This window comes from Ovis canadensis, chromosome 5 (genome assembly GCF_042477335.2).
Source record: "Ovis canadensis isolate MfBH-ARS-UI-01 breed Bighorn chromosome 5, ARS-UI_OviCan_v2, whole genome shotgun sequence".
In the NCBI taxonomy this organism is placed as follows: domain Eukaryota; kingdom Metazoa; phylum Chordata; class Mammalia; order Artiodactyla; family Bovidae; genus Ovis; species Ovis canadensis.
The window spans coordinates 20320842-20338582 of NC_091249.1; the positions used below are offsets into that span (position 1 = coordinate 20320842).

The 17741-nt window shown below is 50.7% G+C and overlaps 1 protein-coding gene and 1 non-coding gene across 2 annotated transcripts; both read left to right on the forward strand.

Annotated features, from left to right (window-relative positions):
* The first annotated feature begins 390 nt into the window (after positions 1–390).
* PLVAP (plasmalemma vesicle associated protein) lies at positions 391–17741 on the forward strand. The gene is made up of 6 exons (XM_069589094.1): positions 391–1150; positions 8634–8730; positions 8850–9562; positions 11456–11516; positions 11657–11738; positions 17082–17741. Exons 1-6 carry the CDS (start codon positions 782–784, stop codon positions 17086–17088), a joined length of 1329 nt encoding a protein of 442 aa, XP_069445195.1. The 5' UTR covers positions 391–781; the 3' UTR covers positions 17089–17741.
* LOC138441954 (U6 spliceosomal RNA) lies at positions 16601–16707 on the forward strand. The gene has a single exon (XR_011257512.1). It is a non-coding gene; the product is annotated as a U6 spliceosomal RNA (small nuclear RNA).

Consider the following 17741-nt stretch of genomic DNA (forward strand, 5'->3'; position numbering starts at 1 on the left):
CAGAAGGGGGAACTGAGACTCAGAGGTGAGAAACCTGTCCTGGGAACTCACACTGGCCCCAGGTTCACTGCTGCTTCCGCTTACTACATGCCTACATGAGCCAGGCATGCAAGCCGGTGTGATGATAGCCTGGGGAGCCCCCGCCACCACCATCCACGGATCAGCCCTCGGTGAGCTGCGCCCATTACTGCGTGCTGTGTGCGCCTGGCCCCGGCAATGCGCTCTGCACAACTCAGCTCCTGTAACAGCACTGTCCCTTGAGTGGGCACACATCTGTAGCCAGCCCTCTCCAAGGGGAGTTAAGGCCAGCTCTGTGAATGACCAGAGCGAGACTCAACGCCTGCCCCCACCAAAACAGTCCTTTCTCCTCCCTGCTTGTCTGTGTCTTCCACACAAGGGGGATGTCGAAAAGATGTCACACGCAGCTGAGAGCAGCTCTGGGTACAGAGCAAGGGCAGAAGGGGAAACTGAGGCTCAGTAAGACCAAGGATGCCTGACCACTCCAGCCTGTGCCCCACCCGTAGTTAATCAGAGAGGCCAGACGTGCCTTGGTGCCCTCCCCTCTTCCCTTCACAGCCCGGGGTGGGAGTGTTGTGATAACCCACAGCCCCCATTTCCTGCTGGCCAGGAAGGAGCCAGGCAGAGGAAGTATTAAGAGGAGTAATATAAACACTTCCCCCTCCCCCCCGCCGTGGCAAGGTCTAGAAGGGGCAGCAGCCACCACCCTGAGCAGCCCAGCCAGCCGAGCAGTGCTGGCACACGGGGCAGACGCTGGGAGGAGATGGGCTTGGCGATGGAGCATGGGAGCCCCTATTCACGGGCCGGGAGCAGCTCCAGGGGCTGCTGGTACTATCTGCGCTATTTTTTCCTCTTCGTCTCGCTCATCCAATTCCTCATCATCCTTGGCCTCGTCCTCTTCATGGTCTACGGCAACGTGCACGTGAGTACTGAGTCCAACCTGCAGGCCACCGAGCGCCGGGCCGACGGCCTGTACGGCCAGGTGGTGGGGCTCACGGCTTCCCAGGCCAACCTGTCCAAGGAGCTCAACCTCACTGCCCGCGCCAGGGATGCCATCAATCAGATGATGCTAAACGCCCGCCGAGACTTGGACCGAATCAATGCCAGCTTCCGCCAGTGCCAGGCCGATCGGGTAAGAACGCAGGCTAGACACTCACCCTGGGGACCTCAGGCTGGTCACCTCACCTCTCTGAGCCTCACTTTCCTCATCCATGAAGACGGGGATATTTAGCGTGACAAGCCCGTGTAGAGAAGTGATGCGTATTTCGTTCCATATCTCATGCAATATTTGGGACTTTGTTGCTGTGTTCAGTCACTAAGTCATGTCTGATTCTGCAGCCCCATAGACTGCAGCACACCAGGCTCCTCCGTCCTTCACTATCTCCCGGAGTTTCCTCAAACTCAAGTCTCTTGAGTCGGTGACGTTATCTAACCGTCTCATCCTCTGCGGCCCCTTTCTCCTTTTCCCGTCAATCTTTCCCAACATCGGGGTCTTTTCCAGTGAGTTGGCTCTTGGCATCCAGTGGCCAAAATGTTGGAGCTTCAGCATCAATCTTTCCAATGAAAACTCAGAGCTGATTTCCCTTAGGATTGACTGGTTTGATCTTCTTGCAGAGTATTTGGGACATACTTAGACTGAAAAAAAATGATTTGTGGTCTATCTGGCATTCAAGTTGAACTGGGCATACAGTCTGTTACCAGACATAGATGCTATATACATACTTAATATGTATACAGCACCCAGAAGGTGCTGGCATACACTAGCTGCAAATAAGAGCTGACTTAATAAACCACGAGAGTTGAGTTCTTCATAATTAGTATGAATGGCCCAGGTCTGCCTGAGGCGGGATGTTGGAAATGTTATTTTGTCACTGAATGCCAGGAGATAGGGAGAAGCTTTAAAACCCTTTTGCAGGGGGGAAATGGCCACCTGATGTGAAGAACTGACTCACTGGAAAAGACCCTGATACTGGGAAAGCTTGAAGGCAGGAGGAGAAGGGGACGACAGAGGATGAGATGGCTGGATGGCATCACCAGCTCAGTGGACATGAGTTTGAGTAAGCTCAGGGAGTTGGTGATGGACAGGGAGGCCTGATGTGCTGTAGTCCGTGGTGTTGCAGAGTCAGACTCGACTGAGCGACTGGACTGAACTGAACTGAAGACAGGAAGTGGTTTTGGGGAGGCAGGGGAGCAGAAGCGGCGCTTCCCTTGTGGCTCAGCCGGTAAAGAATCTGCCTGCAATGAGGGAGACTTGGGTTAGATCCCTGGGTTGGAAAGATCCCCTGGCAAAGGGAAAGGCAAGTGAGCAGAAACAGTTACCCCTGGGTCTTGTGGAGACTATCTCCCATTTCACACCCTCAGCTCCTGTCAAACTCACTCAACAAGATCCCCTGGGGTCTCTCTCACCCGCAGTTCCTCTGGGGAGGTCCAGCTCCCAGCAGACACTGAGAATAAGGACGCCTCTTCAGGCTTTGGCTGGAATGGGGTGAGAGCTGGGGTGAGCAGGGGAAGGAAAGTTTGCTAGGGGATAAGGGGACAGCCTCACTTTCCCCCACAGCAGGTCTCTGGGCTGCTTGGGGCAGGGGACAGCCCCAGGTGGGAAGAAAACGTCTTTTCTGGGGCTTCAAACTACCCAGTCCTTGCCCCTGGGCAGGAAGGATGTGCGTGCCCCACCCCCATGAAACTGCCCACTCAAGGTGGTGTCTCCCCGTCTCATACCCCAGGGCAGGGCAGGTCCCCCTCAGACCCCCAGAATGGGGTGAGTCCCCCCCTCAGAACCCTTCATGAGGCAAGGCCCTCCTCAGACCTCAGGGCAGGACCATGTACCCGCCCAAGAGCCCCCCAGGCCAGGGCAGCCCCCTCCGTCTTCTTCGTTCCATTGGCTCATCTGGATCTTTTAGGACACAGATGGCCTTCCGGTCCAGGAACTGTTAGGAATCGCAGGATCGTAAAGTTTTATAGCTTTGTTTTTTCTTCTTCTGTTTTCCTTTTTTGTTTTGTTTTGGTCCCACTGCACGGGGATCTTGGGGCCTCCCAGGTGGCTCAGTGGTGAAGAATCCACCCGCAATGCAAGAAATGCAGATTTGATCCCTGGGTGGAGAAGATCCCCTGGAGAAGGGCATGGCAACCCACTTCGGTATTCTTGCCTGGAGAATCCCATGGACAGAGGAGCCTGGGCGGCTACAGTCCGCAGGGTCACAGAGAGTCGACCCGACTGAGCACGACCCCAGGGGTCTTAGATCCCTAACCAGGGATTGAATCTGCCCCCCTTGCAGTAGAAGTGTGGAATCTTAGCCTCTGGGCCACCAGGGAAGTTCCTTTTTCTGTTGGTTTATTTTTTTATCGTAAAGTTATAGACTGGCACATCTTTGAATCCCAGATGCTCCCATCATAGAATATTAGAAATCTAAGAATCTGGGTCTTCACAACTTTGAATTTGAAAACCATAGCTTTTTTCCCCCTTTAAATTGACAAATTCTTCTGGCCTGGAACCCCTCAGGATTTTCTCCAAGGATCCCCAGAAAGTCAGTGCTAATGCTGGGGAAGGGCCCCCACCCTTGCCACGGCAGCCCCACGTGTGTGACGGTAGCGAGTCTTAGCCGCTGGACCGCCAGAGAAGTCCCAGAATTTTCTGTATTTAGAATTTGTAAAAATATCTTTTAAAAAGTTTATTTTATTGAAGTACAGTTCATTTACATGTTAATACCTATTGTACAGCAAAGTGATTCAGTTACACATATGTGTATATTAATATATTCTTTTTCCTATTTTCTCCATTGTAGTTTATTATAGGATATTAAAGATAGCTCCCGGTGCTACACAGTATGTGATAATCTCTTTGATGGTCAAATTATTCTGAAATAGGCCACTAGGCATCCTGCACTCTGGCTCCTGTGTCTTTTTGACGTAACTCCAGTAGTCTAAGCACTTCCTGGCTTTAAGTCCTAACAAATATTCCAGAAAACGCTTCAGATTGTTAATCCATGTTGACTAATCAGTGAGTTCTTTTCCTCTTAGTTCAGGGCAGCTGCTAGAAAATGAGGGAGGGACTCCTGACTTGCTTCAGAAAGATGTACCTGAACACTCCCTAACAAGAGAAGGTACTTTTTTGTTTTGCCAAATTGTGTTTGCTATTGTTGTTTAGCTACTAAGTCGAGCCCGACTCTTTGTAACCCCGTGGACTGTAGCCCGCCAGACCCCTCTGTCCATGAGGTTTCCCAGGCAAGATACTGGAGTGGGTTGTCATTTCCTTCTCCATCAGATTGCATCAGTTCTAAGTACGTGTTATTCTTCTCATCGTCTTGGCATCTGGGAACCTATACAGAAACAGAACTTTTGTATTTTGGGGAGCCACTTCCTTCAACTGGAAGAAAACCTCTTTCTCACTTCATCTTTGGATCCAACTTACACCCTTAGATCTTGCCTTTCCGTAGTTAAAGCTTTTGAAAACAGCACTTCCAGAGCCCTCTTTTCTTTTTTAAAGTAATTAATTAATTTGGCTGCGTGGCGTCTTAGCTGTGGCACATGGCGTTTTCCATCTTCATTGTGGCCTGCATGTTCTTTAGCTGTGGCATGTGGGATCTAGTTGCCTGACCAGGGAACAAACCTTGGCCCCCTGCACTGGGAGGGCAGAATCTCGGCCACTGGACCACGAGGGCAGTACCCCCAGAGCTCCTTTTGTTCTCCCCCACCCCCAGGTCATTAGCACAGGGTCAGCCTCCGAAAGGAGGAAGGCGAGAGAAAAGCAAACCTTCTTCACCCCCCTCCTACCTTTACTTGTCATGTTTCTATACAGGCTTCTGCTTCCAAGTTTGCAAGGCACACCCTTTGTTTATAAAGAAAAGTTATTTATAAAACTTTGTAAAGTTAAAATGTAATGCACAAGCTATACAACTGACCCATTTAAAGTGTACATAACCAAAAAAAAATGTAGATGAAAGAGAAAAATGTACATAACAATGATTTTTAGTACACTCACAGAGTTGGGTAGCCATCGGTACAGTTTGATTTAGAACATTTCATTACCCCCAAAAGAAAGTGTATCAGCAGTCACTTCCCTCCCCCGCTCCCAGCAGCTGCATACCTGCTTTCTGTTTCTATGGGTTTACTTATTCCGGATATTTCATTCAAACAGAAGCGGGCACTATATAACCTTTAGCGTCTGACTTTTCACACTCAGAGTGATGTTTTCAAGGTTCATCCATGTTACCACGGGTGTCAGAGCTTCATTCCTTTTTTGTGGCAGAATAGCATTCCACTGGGTGGCTGGGTCACGCTTTATCCATTCGTCTGCTGATGAGACACTTGCGTTGTTTCTACCTTATGGATACTGTGTCTACTGCTGCTGTGAATATTTGTGTACAAGTTTCTGTCTGAACATAGACTTCCATTGCTCTCAGGTGTATATACCTAGACCTAGAATTGCTGGGTCATAGTGTAATTCTATGGAAAATAGATGGGGAAACAATGGAAACAGTGACAGACTTTATTTTCTTGGGCTCCAAAATCACTGCAGATGGTGACTGCAGCCACGAAATTAAAAGACGCCTGCTTCTTGGAGGAAAAGCTATGACAAACCTAGACTGAGTATTAAAAGGCAGAGATATTACTTTGCCAACAAAGATCTGTATAGTCAAAGCTATGGTTTTTCCAGTAGTCATGTACGAATGTGAGCATTGGACCACAAAGAAGGCTGAGCACTGAAGAACTGATGATTTTGAACTGTGGTGCTGGAGAAGACTCTTGAGAGTCCCTTGGACTGCAAGGAGAGCCAACCAGTCAATCCTAAAGGAAATCAACCCTGATTACTCATTAGATGAACTGATGCTGAAGCTGAAGCCTCAATACTTTGACCACCTGATGCAAAGAGCCAATTCATTGGAAAAGACCCTGATGCTGGGAAAGGTTGAAGGCAGGAGGAGAAGGGAACAATAGAGGACAAGATGGTCGGATGGCATCACGGACTCAATGGACATGCGTTTGAGCAAACTCCAGGAGATGGTGAAGGACAGTGAAGCCTGGCGTGCTGCCGTCCATGGGGTTGCAAAAAGTCAGACAGAACTAAGTGACGGAACAACAGCGGTGTAATTCTATGTTTAGCTTTTTGGAAAACTGCCAGACTATTTTCCACTGTGGCTCCATTATTTTTACAGTTCCACCGATACCGACTGAGAATTCTCTTTCTCCAAATCTGCACCAACACTTGTCCCTTCTTTTTTGTTTTATTCATGGCCATTCTATATCATTCTGAGGTGATATCTTATCATGGTTTTTATTTGCATTTCCTGCTAAAGATGGTGAATATTTGTTGATGTGTTGGTTGACATGTTGTATGTCTTCTCCGGAACAATGTCTGTTCAGATGCTAGGTCTGTTTTGCAATTGGCTTGCTTTTTATTATTAATTTCTAAACAGTTTGCTTTCATATTTTCTGGTTACTAGTCTCATCATCAGACACATGATTTGCAAGTATTTCTCCCATCTATGAGTTTTTTTCCCCTTTCTTGATGTTGTCCCCTGAGGCACAAGTTTTTAATCTTGGTGAGGTCCTATTTAGCTGTTTTCTCTTTGGGTGCTTGTGGTTTTAGTATCATACCTAAGAAAACATTGCTGGGACTTCCCTGGTAGTCGAGTGGCTAAGACTCCAAGCTCCCAATGCAGGGGGCCTGGGTTCAATCCCTAGTAGGGGAACTAGATCCCACATGCTGCTACTGAAAAAACCCACATGATCCCACATGATGCAACCAAGACTCAGCACAGCCAAATGAATATTTTTTAAAAAGAAAAGGAAAGAAAGCACTGCCAAATTCAAACTCGTGCAGAGTTAACACCTAAGTTTTCTTCTATGGAATTTTTTCATTTATGCCCTTACACTTAGGTCTTCGATATGTTTTGAGCTAATTTTTGTATATGGTGTGAGTTAGGGTGCAAATTTATTCCTTGGTATGTGACCGTCCAGTTGTGACAGCACCATTTGTTGAAAAGAATCATCTTTCCCGTGAAATAATCTTGTCACCTGTATTAGTTTGCTAGGAATGTCCTAACAAAATACCATAAATCAGGTGGCTTAAATAACAGAAATTTATTTTCACAAAGCGCAGGATCAAGATATAGGCAGAATTGTTTCCTTCTAGGACTTCCCAAGTAGCTCAAAAGGTAAAGAAGCTGCCTGCAATGAGGGAGATCTGGGTTCAATCCCTGGGTCGGGAAGATCCCCTGGAGAAGGGCGTGGCAACCCACTCCAGTATTCTTGCCTGGAGAGTTCCATGGACAGAGGAGCCTGGTGGGCTACAGGTCATAGGGTCACAAAGAGTTGGACACAACTAAGGTGACTAACATACAGGACCATCAGGGAGGGAGCCGTTGCGTGCCTCTCTCCCCGGCTTGCAGACAGCTGCCTTCTCCCTGTGTCTTCATGTCACGTCTGTGCATGTCTGGGTGTCCAGGTTTCCTCCTATAGGAACCGCAGTCATTGCGGATTAAGGCCCACCCTAATGACCTCGTCTTAATTCAACCACCTCTTTAAAGATCCTGTCTGCAAAATAATTTACATTCTGAGGTCCTGAGGATTGCGACTTTGGCATGGAAATCTGGGGCAGGGGACACAATCCAGCCCATACTAGCATCCATGTTGAAAATCTTTTTTTTTTTTCTTTTTTAAGACATTTATTTACTTATTTTATGGCTGCGCCGGGTCTTGGTGCTGCACGCAGGCAGTCTCTGGGCAGTGCATGGGCTTCTCATTGCAGTGGTCTCCCTTGTTGCAGAGCGCAGGCTCTGGGCATGCAGGCGTCAGTGGTTGTGACACGCAGGCTCAGTTGTCCCTTGGCATTTGGGGTCTTCCAGGAATTGAACCCATCTCCCCTGCACTGGCAGCCGAATTCTTTACCACTGAACCACCAGGGAAGCCCTTAAACGTCAATTTTTGATTGGCTGTAAATGTTTTCAAGATTGCTCCAGGTTATAAAATGCATCAGTATATAAAATTTTCATTGCCAAATAGTATTAATCATAAAACTTTTTTTTTTTCCCTAGTTGACTAGAATGCCTAGGGGAAAGGGAGGAATTTTCTTTAACCTTTTTTTTTTTTTGAATGAGAGGTTCTTTATATTCTATAATGTTTTACAATTTTCTAAAGTTTCACACACATGATTTCATATAATCCCATAATAACCCATTTAAAAAACATTTCCAACTCCTATATTGGCCTTTCCCTCTTCCCTCTCCCCACTGGTAACCACTAGTTTGCTCTCTGTGTCTGTGAGTCGGCTTTCGGTTTGTTATAGTCACTAGTTTGTTGTGCTTTTTAGATTCTGCCTATCGGTGATACCATACAGTGTTTGTCACAGGTGCCCTTCAAGTCCGTCTGTGTTGGTACTTATGGCAAAATTTCATTCTTTTTTATGAATGAATATCTATCGTTGTCTATAATTGTAACAACTCTTGAAGATCAGACCAGCATCCCCTGTGAAGAAGCTATTGCCCTTGTGAGCTGTGCCAACACAGACCACCCGGCTGACAGATCTGGGTCCCCCGTCCCAGGGGTCTGGGCGGACCTGGGGGCAGGGGCCCCACAGGTGCTGGACACTGAGCTCTGTCTTGCGTCCCACCTGGCAGGTGATTTACATCAACAACCAGCGATATATGGCTGCCATCATCTTGAGTGAGAAGCAGTGCCAAGAACACCTCAAGGAAGCTAACAGGAGCTGCGATGGTGAGTGGGTGAGGGTTGGAGTCGGGGTTACGGGCCGTGGAGCGCAAGGTGGCAAGATTCCCCGGCCAGTGTCTTGGCAACTCCCGACCTTCCTGAGTCTTCTGGTCCTATACCCCTAGCTTTGGCCCTCTCGCTGACCCAGAAAGCCAAGACCCTGGAGGTGGAGCTGGCAAAGGAGAAGCTGGTATGTACCAAAGACAAGGACGGCCTGACAGTGGGCAAGCGAGTGGCAGAGGAACAGCTGGCCGAGTGCAGCAAAGCCCGGGACCAGCAGCAGCAGGAGCGGCAGCTGGCTGAGGACCGGCTGCGAAAGGTGCAGGCCTTCTGCCTCTCTCTGGACAAGAACAAGTTTGAGACGGATGTGCGAAACCTCTGGAGGGACTCCATCATCCCGCGCACCCTCAGTACCCTGGGCTTCAACTTGTACCACCCCCTTGGCTCGGAACTGCCCGCCATCCAGAGAGCCTGCGACAGCCTGCCCTCCATCATGACCTCCAAGGTGGAAGAGCTGGCCCGGAGTCTGCGGGCTGGCATCGACAGCGTGACCCTCGAGAACGAGAAACTCCAGCGCCAGAAACTGGAGGTCGAGCAGAGCCTGCGCGCCAGCCAGGAGGCCAAGGAGAAGGTGGAGAAGGAGGCGCAGGCCCAGGTTGTCAAGCTCCAAGCAGAATGTGCCCGCCAGACCCAGCTGGCCCTGGAGGAGAAGGTGGCACTGCAGAAGGAACGGGACAGGCTGGTCAAGGAGCTGGAGGAGAAGAAGCGGGAGGCCGAGCACCTTAAGCTACAGCTGGCAGTCAAAAGCTCAGCCCTGGAGACCTGTATCACGGCAAAGGTGGGTAGGGGGCCCTAGATTCAGGCTGCACTGGAGGGACGGGTCTGGAGGCCAAGTTGATGGTGATGTTGAACTTGGGTTTGAACTTGGCTTTTTTTTTTGAACTTCTTTTTGAGGTTGGCTTCCCGGTGTAGATTGGGTTTGTTAGGACTTGCTTGAGAGTTTCACTGATGTTAGGATTGAGGCAGAGCTTAGAAAGTGTATCAGCACTGAGAAAGGGGATGGGGTTAAGACTGGAGTTGGAGGTGTCCATCAGGTCCAAGGTTGAGTGAGTGTGTCCTTTGGGACACAGTTGAGACATCGAGGGTGGATTTAGACTTGAGGCTGGGACCGCACACGGGTGCCCATGAGTCTAGAATGGCTTTAGGGTTATGATCATGTTTGGCACAGGGTTTTACTGGCATTAGGACTGCGGTGCAGTTTGGATTGGGAATGATATCAAGAAAGAGATGAGGATTGGGGTTGAGTTTAGGAAGGCGGTGGGCCTCGAAATTGGCTTAGGGTTAGAATTAGGGACTCATTCAGTGTTGGTGTCAGGGTCAGGATGGATTTGAGTTGAGCTGAAGGATCAGAGGGTGCTGGATTAAGGACTGGGAGTGGCACTGGGGTTAGCGTGAGGGTTAAGGCAGGTCACAGGAAAGGCTTGATGTGAGTGCTGAACTTGTGTTTAGAGTTGGAGCGAGGTGAATTATTGGTGACTCCTGTGTCTAGAGTTGATTTCGGTTAAGGTAAGGGTTGCGAGCAGAATCTCAGTCTTAGAATTAGGTTGCGTTTGGAATGTGGATTGTGAGGAAAGGTTAAAAGTTGGGTCAGAGGTTTCATGCAGAGTGGTCATTGTGTGTAGGTCAAGCGAAGAGCGAATCAAGGATTTCAGTGGTTTGGGGATTGCATTGAGGTAAGGCTGGAGTTGAGGCTTCGGTTGCTATAGGTGGTTGGTGGGGCTAGAGATGATTAGAAGTTTGGGGCTAAGGGTAGATTCAGCACTTCACGGACATTAAGACTGGGGCTGGAATTGACCATGGGTTAGGAGTTGAGACTAAGCTGAGTTTAGGGTGGTTGGTTGGGGTTGAGTTGGGTTGGTGTTGGGATACATTTGAAGGGAAGGATTAGGTGATCTTGAATTAGAGCAGGGATATACCAGGGTTCCAGTGAGGGTCAGGGTTGGGTCTAGTGTAGAAGCTGGGTGGCTACTGATCTTGGGCTGAGGTTGGTTAGAATTCTAACTCAGGTAGAGGCTGAGGTCTAAGGTAGAGATGAGGTTGAGTGTAGTATTGGGAAAGTATTTATGGGTGGTCATAGGAGAATACAGGGTTGGGTCTCAGGGAATAAAGTTGTGGAGTAGATTTTTCATAGTGGCTGGCTCTAGGGGATGGGTTATGGTCAGAGTTAGACGTAAAGTAATGGATCAGATCTGTCATTGAGATTGGATTTGATTCTAAGGGAGGTCCTGTTTTCAAGTGAGGACCCAGCTTTAGGTAACCGAGTTCAGGACTGGTTGGATCTCAGGTTTGGAGGAGCTGCTTTAGGGCTGTTTGATGGCCTTGAGGGCGGGAGACCCGCTGGTCTGCAGAGCGGGTCAGCTTCGGTCTGGGACAGGGGGTTGGCCGGGTAGGCTCAGCTGGGGCCACGGGTTGGAGTCAGGGCGGCACTGAGGCTGTAGTGGAGGCCGAGGCAGGACCCCTGCAGAATGGGGTCTCTGGGGGGCTCCCAGTCACTTCAGGGCAGGTGGCTGCAGATGATTATATACCCGTCCTTCTTCCATGGGTATCTGTCGGTTTCTCTGCCCTGGAAGGACCTCGAGTCTCTAAGAGTGTAGACAGGCAGGAAGCTCCCTAGGACCTGTGCTTGGGGGTGCTGGCCTCCCCCAGCCTCCCTGCATTCTTCTTCCCACAGTCGCAGTTGACGATTCCTGGGCCAAGACCTGCAGTCCCTGCCCACAACCCTCCACCTATCGGTGAGTGACAGAGGGCAGAGCCAAGACGGGGGGGGGGGGGGGGATTCCACCTTGTATCCCGGATTGCCAGCCCATCCCTAGCCCTGGAGGCAGGGCTACCAAGGCACCCAGTTAGGCCTGACCCCTCCTTCTTTCGGCAGACCCAGCTAGCCTAGAGGAATTCAAGAGAAGGATCCTGGATTCCCAGCGGGCCCCGGCCAGCAACGTCTTGGTCTCAGCCAGGTGAGGCTCTGCGCTGTCTCAGGCTGATGGGGCAGTCTCAGGGTGTGAGCAAGGCTGGGTACAGGACTGGGGTGTGGTGGGGGCTCATATCACACTTTTTGTTTCCTTAATTGAGCACTTGCTATATACTAGGCCCTGTGCTGGCACATTTGGCTTCCCTTGTGGCTCAGATGGTAAAGAATCTGCCTGCAATGCAGAAGACTCAGGTTCAAATCCTGGGTCGGGAAGATCCCTTGGAGAAGGGAATGGTAACCCACTCCAGTATTCTTGCCTGGAGAATCCCATGGACAGAAGAGCCTGGTGGGCTACAGTCCATGGGGTTGCAAAGAGTTGGACACGACTGAGTGACTAACACTTCATGCTGGGCCCAGGGTCAGAGCTGTGACCAAGACACACAGTTTCATTCATGAAAAGCCTCTGAATATTGGGCCAGAGGGACAATGAAGGAGGCAGGGTAAGAAGAGTCACCAATCCCGCTGTGATTGGGTGCTTACTGTAATCTTGGCATATTCCTAAGCACTCCGCCCATTTAACTCGTTTAATCTTCAGAATCCTAACCCGTGGGTGAGCTACTGTTACCCCCACATTCTGGAGGAAGCAAATGAGGCATGGAGGGGGTGTGTGTCATGCCCCAGGTAACACAGCCAGAGCTGGGACGTGAACCTAGGCGATCAGACTCCAGACAGGCAAGAGAGAGCCTCAGTGAAGGAAGGGATCTTTGAGCTGGAAGGTGGACAGGAGCCGACCTGGGGGGACGGCAAGGGGAACAGTCCCTGCAGGTGGCAAGAACTGCCGGGGCAAAAGCCTTGTGGCCAGACAAGGGTAGCAGAAGTGAACATAGCCCAGGAAGGGTAGGAGGGAGAGCAGTGTCTGAGGGTGACCCTGGGCCTCTCACTCCACCCTTCTGAGCCACACTTTCTAACTCTACAAAACTGTCAAAATTGTTTGGGGGTGAGGGTCTCTGAAATCATCTTCCCAGGTGTTGCAGTGGTAAAGAACCCGCCTGCCAACGCAAGAGATGCAAGAGATACAGGCTCTGTCTCTGGGTCGGGAAGATCCCCTGGAGTAGGAAATGGTAACCCACTCCAGTATGCTTGTCTGGAAAATTCCATGGACAGAGGAGCCTGGCTGGCTATAGTTCGTGGGGTCACAAAAGAGTTGGACGTGACTGAGCAACTGAGCACTCACATGCACACTCTGACTGAGATTAAGGGCATGAAAATACTTTGCCAGCTATAAAGTGCTGTCCACAACTGGCTGGAACAAGGGACCCAGAGCCTCGGTGGGGAGCATCAAGGGTGCCTGGCACATGATCAGGTCATAGCTCCATGCTTTTCCCCCGTCACCGCCCCCCCGAGCCCAGTCATCCTTTGGACAACAGCCTGTGCGTCATGGGGAAGGTGACTCAGGCCACGGCCCCTAGAACACCCTGTGCTCCCACCAGGGTTGCTGCTACACCCCCCCTTTCAGGACCACGCTGCTGACCTAGGAGTCAAAGATTGGCTTTCCATTTGTAGTTTATGACCTGAGGCTCAGAGGAGCTTCCGGGATTTTTTCAGATCCCTCTGACCCCAAAGCCTGTGCTGTCCAAGGTTTTGCCAGGCAGCTACTGTCAAGCTAGATCTGTTTCAGCCCCAGGGTGCTAAACAAAGCCCATAGGATCCAAAGGACTTCCAAAAGTCTGTTACTAACTCTCCAGAGTTCTCCGCACCCAGCTCCATCTTCACTGTGTCTCTTCTTACATACTGCCCCTGGCGGGGAGCTCACCCCCCTTGCAGAACAGGTCCCCTCACTCTTTGACTAGAGTTTGACCCCGCTTTTTGAACAAACAGAGCTTTCCTCTCTCCATCTTGGCCTGAAGCCATCATGGCAAGGAAGGAGGTTCTATTATTATCCCCATTTCTCAGAGGAGGTAACTGAGGCCCCAGGGAAGTGATCAGCCCGGGGTCATGCGTCAGCAACTCAGGGCTGGAGCCAGGCTCACCGTCCAAGCGTGTCTGGGTCCCAGCTGAGAATGGGGAAGCTCTTGACATTGTTTACCCCAAGTGACACACCCCACCCCCCTCCCCTCTGAGGAAACAATGTGTGCTTAAGCCTGGCCCCTCCTGCTTCTCTCTGCAGGATCACAGGAAGAGCCTCTGGCTCACAGGCTCCGGCTTGATTTGCTTCCCTCTGAGAGAGGGGCCAGGGACGGTCAGGCAGGAGTCTTCAGCTCTGGGTTTGAGTCCCAGTTCGTCCAGTTACTCACTGGACAAGCTGTGAATGACTGAGTTGTAACATCTGAATTTTACAGGCACCCAATAGGGAGGTAGATTCAAGGCAGGCTTCAAATCACCCATCCCATGGTGAAGACTGTTGATTGCTTTTCCACTCTTATGCCTTCTGGGCCTCCAGAAAGTCTGTGCTGTTGCTAAATCACCCCCATGCATCCCAGATCCTTGCAGCTTGCCTGTGCTCACAGAGGGAGGGAACATCCAGGCCTGCGCCCTGGCTGGGCTTGAGAACTAGGTCATGCTTCTTAACTGAACATTGTTATGTGGCTTTCTATTAGTGGCAAAAAGCGCTGAACGTGCCAGTTTCTCAGCTGTGTCTGACTGTCTTTGCGATCGCATAGACTATAGCCCACCAGGCTCCTCTGGCCACAGAATTCTCCAGGTAAGGATACTGGAGTGGGTTGCCATTCCCTTCTCCAGAGGATCTTCCTGACCCAGGGCCCGAACCTGGGCCTCCTAAATTGCAAGCAGATTCTTTACCATCTGAGCCACCAGAGAAGCCAAATAGTCCAGCTTTCCTCTACTTAGTAAGACTGAGCTTCCTTTGGAGATCAATTTATATAATTAAAAAAACCCACAATGGACATAAAGACAAATATTAAGTAAATGTTGGTGTAGGGGCTCTGAGGTTGAAGATGAAGAAAGTCACAGTGTGGAAGGTTGAAGTTGGGACTTCAGCCCTGACTGTGAGCCAGGCAGACAGCAAGTGTCAACTCAAGTTCACTACCGTCACTATGATGATTCGTTTTATCGTTCAACCCATATTTCTTGAGCAGCTATTAGGTGCGAAGGACACAGGGAAGAATAAGGCATAGATATTCAAATTCCCACCCCCTGTATGACTGCCAGTCTAGTAGTGGAGATGGATAACAGACCAGGTGAATGAGCTGTGACAGGGCCCCTTGGTAATGAGTGAGACAGAAAAGGGATGAGGGAGCTTGAAGAGGTTGGAATTTTCCACCAGGGGTCAGGGCGGGCTTCACTGAGGAGTGATACTTAAGCAGAGAACTAACCGTGAGGGAGGAGCCAGGAAGGGATTCCCTGCAGAGTGCCCCAGGCAGTGAGGCAGACTGTGCAAAGGTCCTGAGGCAGGACCATCCATGCCTGGTGAGTTTGAATGAGGAGTTAGGTGTGGCTGGAGTGGAGTGATGGAGCGAGGAGTAGGAGGAGGTGAGGTCAGGGTGATGGCAGGACAGATCAGGCAGGGCCTTGGGGCAGCAGTGAGGACTTTGGGAGCCCTACGAGGGGCTGTGAACAGCAGAGGGCATGACCCGACTCAGGTGTTCACAGGCTCTTTCTGATTGCTGTTCTACGGGGTGAAGGCATGAACCTGGGACCAGGGGGAAGCCGACAGCCCTGGTCCAGGTGAGCAGTGGGGCTTAGAAAATGGGCCAGGGACGACCCTCCCTTGCAGGCTGGCGAGCAGGAGTGGTTAAAGATGTCTGATCTCTGTCAAGGCTGGCTTAAAGCCAGTGGATCCTGGTGAAGGACAGAGGCTGGAGCTGGTTGTGGGACGGGGCTGGGGGTGCGGGGTGTGGAATCTACGAACGTGAGGCTGTGGGGGCCCCAGGGAAGAGCCGGGGAAGGAAGGGAGGGGGCCAGCGGAAGCAGGACTTGGCTGAGGCCCCCACCTCCCCCATCAGGAAACAGCCTCCACGTCAACCTCTGACCCCTCACGAGAACCTTTGCCAGACCAAGGAGGGGGAAGGGCATTCCAGACAGTGGGACCGCTCCTGCAGAGGCAAGGCGGAGGGGCAGAGTTGAAGGGATGGCTCTGAGAATTTGGGTGATGCTTGGACAGGTTTCGATTCCCCAGTGGGGAGGTCTGGGACTTGGGGGCAGAGTGGGTGGAGCCTTGAATGCCAGATATAGAAGATTTGGCTTTAAAAAAGCTGTCTTTGTCCTGAGGGTGCAGAGGAGCCAGGGAAGCCTGTGTAAAGGGGCAGGCTCTTTGGAAGAACTTTCCTGGGAATGAGTGAGGGGCTGGCTCTAGGTCAGTTCTGTATGGACAAAAGAAGGAAACTAAGGCCCTGCCTGGGGAGTCGGGGGTTCAGGGTGGAGGGCAGACTGGGGTAGCAGGGGCTTTGGATGAACTCCCAGGATCTCAGGCTCTTAGGGAGCAAAGGGGAGAGCCAGACAGACTGCAGCAGAAACCAGAAGGTGGCCTCTCTGAACCTCAGTCTTTTCAGCTGTATAATGGACAGGCACATACGTCAGTCCCACAGAGGTTCAACAAGATGAAATCTAAGGGGAGGTTGATACTGGTGTCGACTAAAAAAAATGTACAAAGTTAAATGCAAGTTAAGTTTTATCGGGGGCCATGTGAGGGCTGCAGCTCAGGAGACAGAAGCTCAGATAACTCTGAGCAACGGCTCCAAAGAAATAAGGAGGAGACGGTATATATGTGATTTTGGCAAAAGGGGAGTACATGAGATCAAGCACATATCTTTTCTGTAGAAAGCTTCTGCTAGTCACAAGAAACAGTTGTCACCATGAAGGATTTCAGTGCTTTTCTAGATATGAAAAGATACAAGAATTGGGCTCATAAAATTAGCTCCTGAGACTATGTAACTATTAAAGACCTGTCCTGTGCTCGCTTCAGCAGCACATATACTAAAATTGGAACAATACAGAGAAGATCAGCATGGCCCCTGCGCAAGGATGACATGCAAATTCGTGAAGCGTTCCATATTTTTTTAAAAAATAAAAAACTAAAAAAAAAAATAAATAAATAAAAATAAATAAATGTTGATTCTGCCTTAAAAAAATAAATAAATAAAATAAAGACCTGTCCTGCCAGCTTCCTGGAGCACAGAGTGCCTCATTTCTGCCTTCTCCTCTGAGCTCCTTCAGGGGGTGTTGGAGGTCAGCAGCTGCAGCAGCACGTGGTTTAATCCTTGCAGAGGTAGATGGCAGTGCCGTGGCAAGTGCCAGTTTGTGGCTGACACCAGGAAGACCCCTAGGGTTCTTGGGAACAAGAAGGGGCCCAAGGTAAGAGGCAGGCCCAGGCAAGGTTTCTCCTGCTATCTGCCTGACTGACTATTGTATTCCCATCTCCTTTCTGCTCCAGTGGCTGAGAAGGCTCCAGGCCCCGCTGACCGAGGGTGGCCCGACTCACCTGTCTGGAGACCAGGTGCAGCGAGACGCCCGCAGCGTGGGACACCGCCAGGGTGGCGTCAGATGACCTCCCTCACACACACCAAAGTGGGCACCCTGGGCCTGCGTCCTCTGCTCACCCTCGCCCACACCCTCCCTGCACGGCCTAATACTCTCACACAGACTCACACCCGCACCACACAATCCCTCACTCTTAAACACCGTGACGACATCACGGATGCACTGACGTCATGTGGGCAGCTTGGTGTCGTCACACAGAGACAAGGCAATGACATCACGGAGATGCATGGCGGCATCACACACGCACTCTCTGCCTAGCCCTTGCCCAAAGTCACACCCCTTCGTGCACCCAGGCCAAGGCACCCATCGTATCCCACTTGTTTAGAGCATTGTAGTGCTCCAGGTCTGAGGAAGTGAGAACAGGAAGACATTCACCGTCGTCCTCTCCTGAGAGTTTCTAGGCCCCCCTGGAGAGGGAATGTCTCTGATCCAGGGGCCCCCTCAGAGCCCGAGAGGGGGCTGCCCCTTCACCCTTTCTTCCCCTCACCCAGTCCTGCCTGTGGCCCATATAAATGTTAGCAGCACTACATAAATGTTATCGAAACCCTTCAAA

Excerpts from the sequence above, each read along its gene's own strand:
- PLVAP (XM_069589094.1), top strand. The coding sequence starts at position 782 with ATGGGCTTGGCGATGGAGCATGGGAGCCCCTATTCACGGGCCGGGAGC. Across the intron at positions 1,151-8,633 it reads GCCAGTGCCAGGCCGATCGG|GTGATTTACATCAACAACCA; the intron begins GTAAGAACGCAG and ends CCCACCTGGCAG. Across the intron at positions 8,731-8,849 it reads AGCTAACAGGAGCTGCGATG|CTTTGGCCCTCTCGCTGACC; the intron begins GTGAGTGGGTGA and ends CTATACCCCTAG.